Source organism: Pieris napi, chromosome 3 (genome assembly GCF_905475465.1).
Source record: "Pieris napi chromosome 3, ilPieNapi1.2, whole genome shotgun sequence".
NCBI lineage: Eukaryota > Metazoa > Arthropoda > Insecta > Lepidoptera > Pieridae > Pieris > Pieris napi.
The window spans coordinates 11,074,984-11,090,141 of record NC_062236.1 but is presented as its reverse complement, the minus strand read 5'-3'; the positions used below and the strand labels follow the sequence as shown (position 1 = coordinate 11,090,141).

The window sequence follows — 15,158 nt, the reverse complement described above, 5'->3', positions numbered from 1 at the left end:
ATTTAACACAATCTATAAAGCGCGCACTACGTTTATGATTTCCTATCCGTTCTTATTGATTTTAAATTAAAAATAATTAATGTATGGATTAAATACGCTTCTTCGGGGAAAAGATAAAGCCAGTCAAAGTCTGTACGTATCAAATATCTGTTTTGCCAGAGAACCTTTATACACTATAAATAGTTTTCAAATACATAAAACAATTATGATATGGATTATTACATGCCTTCTGAAGATATTTACTAAGTCAGATACTAATTCATACTTCATATGGTTATTAGTAGGTTGAAATACATTAAAGGAGTTTGACACTGGTTATTGTAACTTTAGTACCTTTACACTCCTTCCGTACAGAAACTCGTAGTTTAGCCGGCTCCAACACACCCGTGTTCGCATTTGCGTACATCTTGCACACGAACGAGAACGTTGAGTTCCACCGTACTGCGTGCTCACGGACCTCCTCCCTGAAAAGGACATAAAGTAAGCTTAATTAAAGTGTAATTGAAACCTTTAAAAGAGCAAATAAAATGACTGATTCTGACACTTTTTTCGTATATTGTAATAATCCTAATAAAATTTTATTGCACACTCTCAATTTCAATAATACCTATATATGGAGCATCTACCATCATTGCCTTTATTTTCTTTTATATTATGTATGAAAAGCCTGGGAACTTAATATAAATAGAAATCTGGTGCTAAAAAAAATAATCGACTTTGACCAACATAATCATAAAACAAATGGTAGTTAGTTAATTGTAAGGTGGAAGGATCCTAGATAATGTTCAAACAAAAATCATAACATTTCATCCAGAAGTCCGAGGTAGCAACATCATTTATACAATAACAATTGATCGAGGTTATAACGGGAAACATAGCCTCGTGCGAATTGTACTATTTTGAGGGTACTTTACGACGTAAACTAAGAGTGCAACAACCCAATGCATTCCGCAAAATGTGTATACATTTCACGTTTACTATCAATAAATGTTAACGGCGTATAAATTCGTACAGTTTATTAATATAGTATCTACCTACAAACATGAGTATATATTATATATAAAACACATATATAAATAATGATCTTGAATATATATAATAAATATGTAATAAATGATAAATTCTTTATAAGCCTTTAAGTTTTGTGTCAATTGTAAAATAAACAGCATAAGAACTTTGTTTCAATATCGTATCTATATACCTAGCATAAGGAATAATGTAATATAGTCTGTCTAATCTAATATATGTTTATCTAATGTAGGATACCTCTGATAAGCTTCTTACGACAATGATAAACCCCTGAAGGATGAACATAAGGAACCGCTATTATCCGATCTATGGCAGACTTAATTTGACACTCAGTTTTGACTTGATGCCACTTCGGAGTAAGTAGAGATGCAGTTTATTTTTATAGTTCATTGTGCATTGTAGGTCAAGTGGCGTCGACATTTACTTGTCACTCGCGAAATGTCACTCATCTTTAAAAACGTCACGTGGTATATGAGGGGCTGTAGAGTTATTACACGTCGATGTATTATACGCTTTCGTGACTAAGCCGGTGATACACATTGTACCTATAACAAGAGGTCTTAGGTTTGATTTTCAAAGAGTAAATAATTGTTCGAGTAAGAGGGCACAGAGCGATGATCACTTGCTTTCGCAAAATTAATAATGGGAATAAGGTAGAATTTGTCGTCTTGGGGGGCAATAGAACTGGATGGAGCTAAATAATTTGTATCCTGCTGATGCTAAAAACATAAAGAGCATACGGAATGTTCCCCTAGTCCACTCGTATCTATTTCTCTACAACTAAAAAAAAACATTTAAAAACTGATGTCAAACATATTTTCTTGTTTAGGTAATATGAGATCGTCTGTATAATACAATTGTTTATTATATATTTATTTCGATATTTAAGTAAACAAATTGACTCTAACATCTGTTATATTTTCGATAATTATATAACAGCGCTGAGATACCGCTCGACGATAAATTTAAATACAGTGTAAACTCTTTATAACGAAAGTCAAGAGACCGAGCATTTTTTTCGTTATAGAGACTTTAGTTGTAGGGAAGAGAAAAAAAAACAAATTTAACCAATTACAATAATTTAAATACATACTGATTATACAACTACAATTACACTTAAGTATGTTGTTGGTGTCTAAATATGGAAATATTTCTTCGGTATAGAGAATATCTGTGCATTATAAAGAGTGATTTAAGGTATTGGTTTGGTGTTAAACTCATTTTTACGTTATAGAGAGCTTTTCGTTAAAACCAATATCGTTATAAAGAGTTGACCTGTAATTCGAATTTAATTCTATTGCATTTTGCAAACATAAAAATAAAAACCTATTTAAGAATATCTTCAATAATTTATTTGCTGTGGATATACCTTTGAATCAAGTTTTCAAGTCTAGTTAGTCTAGTCGTTAATTTTGTTGGATATTAGATATTGCAAGTTAGCAAACTTATTAAGTTTCAGGAAGCCATAATCACGAACCAAGGAACATTCAATCCGACCACTTCCGGTGTATAAAATGATTTTGCGTGCTAAAAATTACTATTGGGCAATTGCGATTAGATACTGATACATGACCTAAATAATTGGAATTATCAAGGCCTATATTCTTGCATATCTTAGTTGCAACTGATTAAATATTTATTAATTTAAGTAATACAATGTACACTTATGAACGTCAATAAAGAAATAGATATCTAATACTTATAATTTTACATAACACTAAATTTTTATATATTATATTTAAATACAATCATAACTACACATTTGATTAATTTGAAACTGTTTTTCGTTTGTAAATTACTCTCAACGAACACAGGCCCTATTTACTATAAGCACAAACTCATGTTTCAATTAATTGTGCCTGTTGTGATATTAAAAATAAATCTATTTATTAAATACTACTCATATGAGATCGAATATTTTGCAATATTATGTAGGTATTTTATTTATTAACGAGTTACACAATTGTGTATGAAATCGATCTTTATTTTCTCAACGGAAAGGGAAGCTAATAATTATGATTAACTTATATTACAGTATTATTACATATAGGTTTATGAACATACTAGCACCGCGGTTTCACTCATGTAGATACCGATATGATGTGAAAAGTCTACAAAGTCGTATATTAGATATATTTTTGTTACAATAAAAGTTTTATTTTACTTCGTTTTCTTAGTTTTTAATTACTTCCTTTCAGATTTTTAGGTCCACACATAAATTCATAATCAGTTTCCCGTGGGTAAAACTGACTTTTTGTAGATATTGATACGTTCTATAATACTGTACAACATTTTTGTTGTATCATTAATAGTTTCCACAGCGCACGCGATACAAGAATTTTTATGGATAATTTTTTCACATCTTGGGTTATATTATTGCATTTTTATAAGGGATCCCTATTTTTTTGAAAACATAATATAGATTATAGCCTATAGTCAGCAGCTTTCTAATGGTGAATTTTTGGTGAATTTTTGGAATCGGTCCAGTAGTTTTTGTGTAAAAACATTTCAAAAATACATACAAAAACAATCTTTCCTCTTTATAATATTATTATCTATAGATTTACCTAAGCCACTACTGTCTGTGAAACACATAATAGTAAACCCAATCTATCAAACAAATGTTTATATATTTATATACTGTCGTAATATGCTACGAAATGAGTCACTAGTTCTGTTCGAATACATCATTAATTCGTATTCGTGCACCTTGCAACCACCATCACCGATGATAGTTACGCTTCGTTGCACACCCTAAAGTCAAAACTACTATATTAACTTGGGTACCACTAGCCTGGTCCTATTGTGTGCCCTACACGTATAAAATAATTTTTCCCTAATAAAAAATCAGCGGCGCTACAACCTCTTTAGGTCTTGGCCTCAGATTTCTGAATCTGTTTCATGATCATTTTTAAATCTAATAGGCAAGTAGGTGATCAGCCTCCAGTGCCTGACATACGCCGTCCTTTTTGGGCCTAAGACATGTCGGTTTCCTCACGATGTTTTCCTTCACCGTTCGGGCAAATGTTTAATGCGCACATAGAAAGAAAGTCCATTGGTGCACAGCCGGGGATCGAACCTACGACCTCAGGGATGAGAGTCGCAAGCTGAAGCCACTAGGCCAACACTGCTCTAAAAATGGTTTTTTCAGCTGTGTTTGACTTTAATTTGACAAATATTCCAAGTCATGCTAACTAGATTCAACACAGAACGATAAAACTTTTTATGATGGTTTAAAACTTTCTATATAATTTTAGTACGTCTCCATGTCTTTTTCTGATATTTAGTGTTAGTTGCATACACTGAAAGTCCATGGGTGCACAGCTGGGGATCGGCCTGCCACCTTAGGGATGCAACGCACGCTGAAACCATTAGGCCAACCAGGCGTGAAACATAAACATTCGCTCGCAATTCTTCTATCTACTCCTTAAACGGCTCAGACCAAATCCGTCCAAAAAGCAACTAAATAGTATTTGTAAAAGGCGTTTGCGTGCACGTGATTGAAAACGCGACAACACGCGACCTTCCACGTGTCTCACTGCGATTACCTAGCATTGTTTATTTTATTAGGTTTTTATACAATTACACTTTTTCTCATTAAATTTTAGCGGTATTACGCTTACAGCAATAATTGTTTTTCTTTTTCTTTAAAAGTCCCAGAAGACAAAAGTAGATCAAGATTTTTAAAAATACTAAAGACTAAGAACTGTGTTTGTTTCCATAATAATTAGTTATTTGTTTTTAATGAAATAGTAGACTCAGTGATATGGACCATGGATATTCACATTGCCAGAAGACTCGCAAGTGCATTACCGGCCATTTACGAATTGGTACACTTTTTCCTTGAAGAAACCTAAATCGAATTGGTTTGGAAATACTTCAGTGGGCAGCTGGTTCCACAAAGCGGTGGTGCCGGTAAAAACTGCTTTAAGAAACGCAGTCAGCAGAAACTCAGTTGTCGAGGTGATACGGATGGTATCCATTTAAATAGTAAACATAGTAACAAATTATCTTAAATTTATAACCCTATAGTAGACAGTAGGCTCTTCAACATATTAAGGGTCTGTTTCACAATGTACGGATAAGTTTTACATAAGTTCCAAATTAACTATTTGTTACTTATTGGTAGGATAAACACTATTTTTACGTTTCACGACTGTCAGATAGCGCTATTCGTCACATAAAGTCCATCATAAGCTATGAGTCCGATGAAGTGTCAAATAGCACAATTTATCTTCCAAATAATTTATGTGTTTATCATAAACACACCCTAAATTGAGCAAACTTTTTAATATCTCCACATAACAATAAACAAAGTTCCTCATACGTCTGCCGAGACATCTTTACCATTTGTACAGTATACATGGCTGGATGCACTGAATTTAACAAAGGCTTTTCAAGCTCAGTTGGTCGTTGAAGAAAATATTATATCGCTGCATTGCTTCTATTCATACAACGCGACATTACTTTTCTATCCATTAAATTCTTCCGCAACCGTAATCAATGCGGCTTTTAGTTCCTTTTTAATTTAAAGGGAATTTTGTATAGAAAAAGCCCTTCAAAAACACTTGTCGTTCGGGGTTCGACGTTTTACTCGCCGCATATACGAACCCTATCCTAGCTGAAGGCAATAACGATCTACGTCATCGTTTCACAACCATTTTTATGTCGCAACCCACGAAAAAGGTAAAAAGTTAAGTAAAACAGTCTTGCAACCCCATCACTATAAAATTATAATTTAGTTTTATAACACTACACTATAATAATTTATTCCTTTAATAAACGAATCTTTTGTACCTATATATAGTTTGTATTTATTATTTTTCAACAGACTGCGACCCCCTTTTAAAACAAATCCGACCCCCGCTTGAGAAACGATCTATGTATTCCATACAGTTTGCATGTACCTTGCCTCTGCCTGCGTTTAAATATTTGTATGAAACATTTTAGGTTTTCTTTTAACCACCAGGTGTCGCAAGACATATAAATATTGGACGAATACGTTGGTTATTAGCTTTATAATGGTCACTGAATCTGCATTAGGTTAAATCCGCGTTAAGTCTCGACACTGATTCTAAAACAAGTATGTCAACAACGGCCAGGAAGCTCATCTGATGTTAAGTGAGCCCATAGACCACATTACCAGAGGGCTCGCAAATGCGTTGCCGGCCTCTTAAAAATTGGTACGCTCAAATGCTTAACGCATTATGCGAATAATCAGTCAAATTTCTAGCGAAATATTTTGTTGTAGGAAAGTCTTAGGCATAAAACCCAAACAAACGTTACAATGGGTTTGGTACTCCATGACCCAACAAGAGTTTCACAATTCACACAAATCACATCGAAGAACGAAAGATAATTTTAAATTAGAATAGATAAACGAATAAACAAACATCAAAGATCATAGATGTCGAAATGAAGTAAGTCGTGAGACGAAGCAAAAGATTCGTAAGCCTCGACACAATTTCTCGTTTATCGACGCACATGGCATCGTGATTTGTAACATATTTATTTTTGTTGTTCGTGGGTTCACTGCATCAGTAAAATACAGTCAAAATCTGTTGTAACGACATCAAAAGGCCTACTCATATATGGTCGTAAAAACCGATAATCGTAACAGCCGATGACGTTGTTATTAAGCTCCTAATACAATATAACTCAGCCGGGACCTTTAATTTTGGTCAATATAACCGGTATGATGTCGTCGTAAACGGTTCTGACTCTAATACTTTTATGAAGGTTACTGAGAAAAAAATCAATATGACCCTTATTTATTTAAGAAGGAAGGTTGGTTATAGGGCGAAATATATATACTATATACCATACACATAGCTTTATAACGATTACAAACAATCAATATATTTTAATTTAATGTATGCCTATTATATGTATCCGTCGATAATAACGAGTCGAGTTTAACTTTACATAAATTTAATTAACTAAAGAAAGTAAAAATCCACGGTTGGACTAATATGAAATTTTGTGAATAGTCAAAAATTACTATACGTAGTATTTTGCAAAATTACAAAAGCTCTCCTGGGTTTACATACCAGACTTTAGGATTATTTTATGCTGATTACGAGAAAGAGGTCATAGTTATTATATGATCGCTTAATCTATTGAAAAAAGAAAGAAATTATTTCATTAGCACACACACATATACATACAAAATAAATACAAACACGGCTTTAAGCTTTAAGTTGCTGCCACAAGCAACACTGATTATCAGTGGAAATATAAAACCTTGTAGTAGTCATTACAAAATTATACATATACGCAATTGCTTTTTAAAATTAATATAACATGGTAACCCCAGTTAGCAACAATTCCAATATTAGAGATGATGAAGAGGCGTATGACCTAGACAATAAACCAGCGCAATCCGGATCACGGCTGTTATAGTAAAAACCTAATAAATCACACCTGTCTCATATATCAGGTAATGGCCAAAGCGATTTCTCAACCAATTTGTCAACGGATTCAATGTTTAGGAAGAGTCAATTTATGCGCTTGAAATGAAAATAGCTCACTATTTTGTTATTACGAATTTTAAAACTTGGTATGTGCTTGTGACAAGCAAAATCTTATTAAGGGCGTAAACTTAGAATCTAAGATAAATATTATTGTTTAAATTCATGCATTGAAACCGTTTCTTTTCCTAAAACAAAATTCACTCAAACTTATTCAAAGTCAAAGTCGAAATCATTTATTCATATAGGTAACACAATATATACTTATGAGCTTCAAAAAATAAATACATATTAAATGCTTCTAATTTTACATTTACTGCCAGTTCTCAAATCAAATTAAGTCTAACTAGCGTTTACACTCACACATACAGTTTTTAAGACTTATATAACATTTTATAATCTTTTTTTACATAATGGATTTAAGCTATAAAGTTTCTATAGATTAAAAGTTTTATATTTACATTTTATGAACCATGGAATGGACCAGCGTCTATATGATTAGTTACCATGTAATTTTGTTATTTAAAAAAAAATGATAAAAACGTGAATATATTAAAAAATTTAATAAGTTTTTGTCGCGTTCATTGATATTCAAAGACACGCGAAGGCGATAAAGACAGAAAATTCAATAGATGTTCGCCGCCTATAAATTCGTAAATATGCCGCTATGAATAAGTTATTCAGGAACTCATTACAAGTAAATAAAAGATTATATTATAAAGCTGCTTAGATGAATGGGAGGCCCAGCTAATCAGGGCAAGGACAGTGGGTTCGGTGTCGGATGTCAGCAGATGGTACGCCATAAGGACAATTGTACGGGTTCTTTGGATTTTATGTACTGACTATAAGAGATTATTATATTGTATTAACTATACGAAATATACCAATTTAGTTTCTTGTTTATTAATTAGAAAGGAACTGATAATATCTCCGATTCAACATTAATGAGTTGATCAGTCCATTAATAAATAATTCAAAAGTAACTTTCGCGACTTCTTTCACATAGATATCTATTTCATGTAATAACAACAATTTAATAATCAGTAGCGCTACAACCTTTTTAGGTCTGGGCCTCAAATGTCTGTATCTGTTTCATGATCATTTGTCAATCTAATAGGCAAGTAGGTGATCAGCCTTCTGTCCCTGACATATAGTTAACATGTGGTTAGAGCTAACAAATACTATTGCTTTCTACTGAAATAATTTTCAAAATCACTTCGGCCGGCTCGTTTTCTTTCTTTTAATCAACCTATACCTCTATATACATATATGTAGATCGCATATAGTCTTAGTTCCTAATTATAACGGAAGCAACTCGCTAACGCGCTCGGGATGCACTTTCGCTCCGTTGCATAACTTGCGTTACTTAAGATCATTTGTTAATAACAGATTACAGATAAAGCTAATTATCATTAATTAAGCATGTAAGCATTTGTTTAATCTTCATATGTATTAAAATATTGTAAAGCATTAACATGGACGGACAATCGTATTATTTTGTTTGAATTGAGCCGTACACGTAAGTTAAAAAACCAAAGGCGCTACTACCACTCTGGGCCTCATTTCTGTATGTTTCGTGATCATTTCTTTTTCTTAAGGCCAAGTAGGTGATTAGTATGACACATGTCTACTTTTTTAGTAAGGGATGCCGTTTTCTCACGATATTTTTGTTTAGAGCGAGTGCTAAATGCGCATAAAGGCAGAAAGTCCATTCGTGCACCTACGAACTTCTCACTTCAGTATCATTTTTAAGTATGAAATTTAATTATATTTCGTTTTTAAGCTTCGAATAATCCAATTACTAACATAAGTAACTCGAAAGTTTTATGTTTAGAATATTTTTATGTTTACATAATTTATGTCTAGGTTGTATGGAAACTGCTTCTAGCAGTAAGACCGCCCATTTACGTTTTTTGTCTTCATTTATTTTATATTATGTTTCTTCTATTTTGTGTTATTGTGATGTAAATAAAGTGTTATTGTTTTATTTTGTAACATTTTATACATGCGATATTCAAGAGAACACATGCCACTACACCATAATATACCAATATAGAATATGCTACAATTCTTACAAAATCTAAGATTCTTTGAGAATAATAAAAATGCTAATTCTATTTAAAGCCTGTATTAAAGGTTAACCGTATGCAAAAATAGCTCACCTTCGACATTAATTAGAGAGCATTAAGACTCAATTAAACCTACATTCAATCTTTAGAACGGTAATGACACGAAATTTGATCATCACACAGGGCTGCCGTTAAGATTTTGAATATAACATCAGCTCAAATATAATTAATTGCCGCTCACTTCTAGAAAAAATGTATTTCCTTGTTCCTGCCTGCCAGACTCGTAGTCAAGTTCCTCACATCAACACTAACTATGCAAAAAAACTCAGTTTTGTATCGCGCAGCGCGGACATAGAACGACCAATATTGTTGTGTTGTTTAAGCTATCGCGGAATATGGTTAAAAGGAGTATAAACAATATGCAAACACACCTGCATACACACGTACATACACACCTTCGCGTTCCTACCCTCACTTTTACACCATCACTCAACAAAGCCAAATTATGTATCACTTAGTTAAATGAATTGAATATTTTTTATTGTTTGGTACATTTTTGAACCTTTCTGTAGGTCAATATAACTTAAGACTAATAAGTAATTTAAGTCTAACCTAATTTAATAAAAATGATATTTCACATGACAAAGTGTCCAATAACCCTACTTACAAACTCTATTAAGGAGAAAACACGCTCTTCTTGCAAAAGTTTGAACGCATATAGTGAATATTGAGAAATACCGAAAGAAATATCGAAATACACGTACCAATTGTAGTTAAATAGCACACCTGATATGAATAGATTTTTTAAATATTAATAAATAGAAAACCACCACTAAATTCTATAAGGTATGCTGATGCTGAGCCATTCAGCTCAACTCAATTGTTCAAATGCTTAGATGAAGTTTGCCTTTCCTTGTATATTATATACTGACTTTAATAGCAGTGCACTTCTACGTGTGCGCTAAAGTGAAAAAAAGGTATGTAACAAATTCCTATCTTGAAATTAACAATATGCATATATTTTATGGGCAGCCCTAAAAAAAATACAACCTACTATGATATCTACACATGTTTGCCTAATAACCTCGGAGGCATCCCTTTCCCGTGGGCAGTGTGAGTCACAACCATAACGCCCATGTCCTCCCACGGAAGACATTTATTAATTGAATACAATAGATTTCTATTGTAATAATATTTGTTTACACATAGACCTTTTTGTTTTACGTAAGGTCAAGGAATATAGGTCATGAGTGTGACATCGCCATTGGCTTGATAACTCACGTCACTCAAGATACGAGACAAAATTTTTCATTTAAAAGAAATACTAAAAGATTTTCTTACAGTCGATTCGGGAGAAATCGACAGACCCTTGCAACTTATCTCCCAGCCTTTTTCGAGCCATGCCACACCAAAGCCTTACTAAAATTCTTATGACCTCCCATTTCAACATAGTTAAATGATACTATCACATTTTTCCTTTTTAGGAAGAAATTACTAGGAAATTATTAAATATACACTGTAAGTAAAACATATAATAAAAAACTTAAATTCCAAATATTTTAATACATTTTCGAATAGCTCCTTAACATTCAAATAATTGCCCCCTGTGGCGCGTGGGCCCTACTTTAGAAAATACTGCTTTAACGTATTTATAGGAATATTTGTTTCTGGACCTTTGTATATTAACAATATTAGCATAAATCATATTTGATACATGTGTTGTTATAGTGCACAGTTTACTAACTGAACTATCGAATTTGCGCTTGTAAAACCATTCTAAAAAAGATATCAAGGTTCAGCACGTGCATTTTTTCATTGATTCGCAATAAAAGCTAAGCCATTATCGTTCACAACACGTAGTGATTACGGTCTGAAGGTCGCACTTCACACGATACATAAAGATGAGTTTAAATCTAGCTTTTGTTTGAAACGATTCTGCTCTTGTTTTCCGTCATTAAATTCCGCTAACATATAGGTATATATCTGAAACAGTATTAGGCTTTATATGTTGGACCTTTGCTGCTTTATCTCCGGTAGAGTGAAAATACCACGAGGCTGTTTTAGTGGGTACGGCCCACCCAACTGAGAGCTCAAAGTAGCTTGTGTCTTACATACCCTTCATGTATCAAAGTTCTTGAAATAAATTAATAATTTAATTTCTTCATTTTACTAGATTTATAATACCTTTATTTACACCTTTTACACTTCTAGTACAACCATATGTCCATTTTTGCTACATCCTTAACATAGGTTAAGTAGTAGCAAACTATAGAGTCAGATGAAGATTCTAAAGTACTAACTGCTACTAACTTGGTAAGAAGGTTTTCTTGACATTTCATATTATTGACCTAAGTAGGAATAATTAGATTATGTATAATCCGTATGTAATCGCATCGATAGTCGTCTATTTACAATACTTCCGCCTTGCTACCGCGGTAAGCGTACTAAGCTACGTTGGGGATTTCTTAGTGCGTAAAGGCTTTCATGAACTTAACTAGTCTTAGCTCTTCGATCTACGCACAACGCAACACGAAAACTGTTCTGACGCTAGTCCCCACACCAGTGTTGTCGTGGTACATGTTTAAAAACAGATAATATAATTTTAAAGAATATACTTGATGAAAAGTAACATTATATTTTTATAAAGAACTGATTTATAAGGACTTCTCTATGTAGTTTATTTTATACTTTTTTGTCAAAAGTCTTCTCCGTTTACATTCAGGCCTACAACGCACTAGCGGCTGGCCGCAATGCGGTGTGCCGCTGCGGCGGGCCGCACATCGATTATTACATGAAACCGCACGATAACAACGCACTGACTTGCGGTCAACCGTCAACCGCTCCGGTTGATCTGGAGCTGCGGCGAGCCGCACCGGTTGAATGATGCGGCGCGCCGCGTCCCCTCCACGCACTCGGCGCGGTTAGCCGTCCTACCTACGTCATCACATATAATTATTTAACAAATGTAAACAAAATATTGTAAACCTATTTTAAAAGAGTAAAAAATAAAAAAATAAAATATGTTTATTATGGAACATAAGATACATGTATCACTTATTCCACGTCATTGAATTTGAATTTGTAATATTTCAAGAAGCACTGACGAGTGACGATTGCGGCAGACCGCAATAAGACCGCAATAGGGACGGTTAGCCGGAATACGGCATGCCGCTACGGCAGACCGTATATACTGCGGCCTGCCGCAGCGGCACACCGCATCACGGCCAGCCGCTAGTGCGTTGTAGGCCTCAAGCTAACTAAAATGGATTTTTTCAAATAAGTGATGGATTTTAGATCCACTTAAGTTCTGGTATTTCTATTAAATAATGTTATATAACCACGCACCAATATAAGAAAATACCCGTCTAGACACCTTCGCTGAAACGACAATCCGTTACGAGATCCTCGCCTTGCATATCCGGACTGATCGATTGATGGCATTATAATCATATCCACCTTAAGTTGGAGAGCTAAGAGCCTCGAGATTTTTTTAAACGAGCAAATAGCTTCACTATTGCAAACAAATTCGCCACCTACGCATACCCAAAAGGCTGGAGAGAACGCAAATGTGTTGCCAACCTTTTAAAATCCAAGTAAAATGCGGTAATATTAATCATGTAACTCTTGTTCTGATACTAAAATAATAGTTTATAAATTCACAATTAAATCCATCCTTTTAGTAGAAACTGCACAATCAATTAACATAGTCATAGATCACATTCCACGTATGCGGAATGCAATACGACGTTTCTTACTCTGGTATTTGACATGTTCCGGTGTCTCACAAAGGAAACTCACGCCCCCGGAAACGTGTGTACCTTATACGTAATAGCTGATTAAAGCTATGATTACACGAACGAGCAATTCTTAATATAGTTAGAACTTCAAATCGACTGAGCTTCTTCTTGCAACACATAACACATTAAATTATCTGTATAGATATTATATTAGTACCAGTTTAATTGAACACAGACATAGAAAATTCAAGTGATCGGAAACTATACAAAAGAAAAAATATTATATTAGAAATGTTCAGGTTTACCAGTGCATGAAGTAAATAAAATTCAGCCGGTATAAAATTCCCGTGTCAGTAGGTAATCTCCTCCGAAACAAATAAAAATAAAAATAAGTGGCGCTACAACCTTTTTAGGTCTGGGCCTTTTTCTGTATCTATTTCATTATCAATCTGATAGGCAAGTAGGTGAGCAGCCTCCTGTGTCTGACACACGCCGTCCGGATGCCTCCCGATGGTTTCCTTCACCGATCGTGAGAATGCGCACATATAAAGTCCATTGGTGCACAGCCGGGGATCGAACCTACGGGGATGAGAAGCTGAAACCATTAGGCCAACACTACTCCTCCTCCACTCGACTTTTTATTATATCTTTTTTCTTTTTTGTGTTTTGCTAGGTCTAAAAAAAGATCGTAACCTATTCTTTTGTTTTTTTTAATACATATAATAATCACCTATTTACTATATTTTTTTTCTTTTTTGTGTTTTGCTAGGTCTAAAAATAGATCGAAAACCATTTTTTTGTTTTTTTAATACATATAATCGTTAATAATCACCCTTCTACCACCAACCCCCTATTTTTTAATAGCGACATTATTAGTTTACCGGATCAGCTTCTAAATTTCTATTAAAAATGTAATAATATCTCACGACTATAACAACGAATAAGCTTCTACTGCATGAATTGAGACTGCGGTAGAACAATCAGGAAATACCCTACGTAACGCTGGCACAACGCCGACGTGATCTCAACATTCAGTGACTTCACCCCACGTCACAGTCTTGCCAATGTCATTAACATACATATTTACAAACGAACTTGCAATCTTTATTTATACCTCGATGCAACCAACAATGACACATATGGCATCATCGGTAAATTGGATATTACTTATACGAGGAAAACATAAGTTCCTGTACTCTTGTTTTAATTTCTGGATCGCTTAAAAACAATATATAAGTGGGTAACACTGAAAACACAAGATATATTATAAAGAGAAGTTATGAAACAAAACTTGGCGATTAAGAAGAGTGGCGGAGAGTTTATTGCCAGTTCTTCTCTTCCGTTCTACGCCCTTGATTTTGAGAATTGGCAGTAAATGTAAAATTAGAAGCATTTCATATATATTTCTTTTTTGGAGTTCATTAGTGTATAACTGTACATTATTGTGTTACTTATATGAATAAATGATTTCGAATTTTGGTTTTTATGGGCTAGTTTGACTGTTGTTGCTACTCTCACTATGAGGATCTCAATAGTTCCTTTCTATGTTTGCTATAACCACTTGCTCCTACGTTGAAGGCACCATCAGGAAAACTTCATATCACACAAAAATGTGTGAGGCCTGATTAATTCTTGCCGATACAAAACGAATGCAATTTGAGGCCAGGACCCATACAGCAATGACGAAACCAAGCGTCGGCGATCATGCCACGTAGTGTGACATCATCGGTCGTCGACAATCCGGTTTGACGTTCATACGTTTTGCATACGCAGTATCATCTCATGTGTTTAAAAATACACCTTGCCATGTTACTTGTTTGCAGAAATATCAGTATTTAATCTTTTTGAAGAAA

General features: G+C 34.0%; 1 protein-coding gene across 7 annotated transcripts in view; it reads right to left on the bottom strand.

Annotated features, from left to right (window-relative positions):
- LOC125063290 (protein FAM102A) overlaps positions 1 to 15,158 on the bottom strand; it is a 72,790-nt gene that overhangs the window by 10,428 nt on the left and 47,204 nt on the right. For all 7 annotated transcript variants that reach the window (XM_047669667.1, XM_047669664.1, XM_047669666.1 and 4 more), the window contains exon 3: positions 334 to 464. In XM_047669667.1, coding sequence (XP_047525623.1) covers positions 334 to 464 — 131 coding nt within the window. The remainder of the gene's footprint in view (positions 1 to 333; positions 465 to 15,158) is intronic.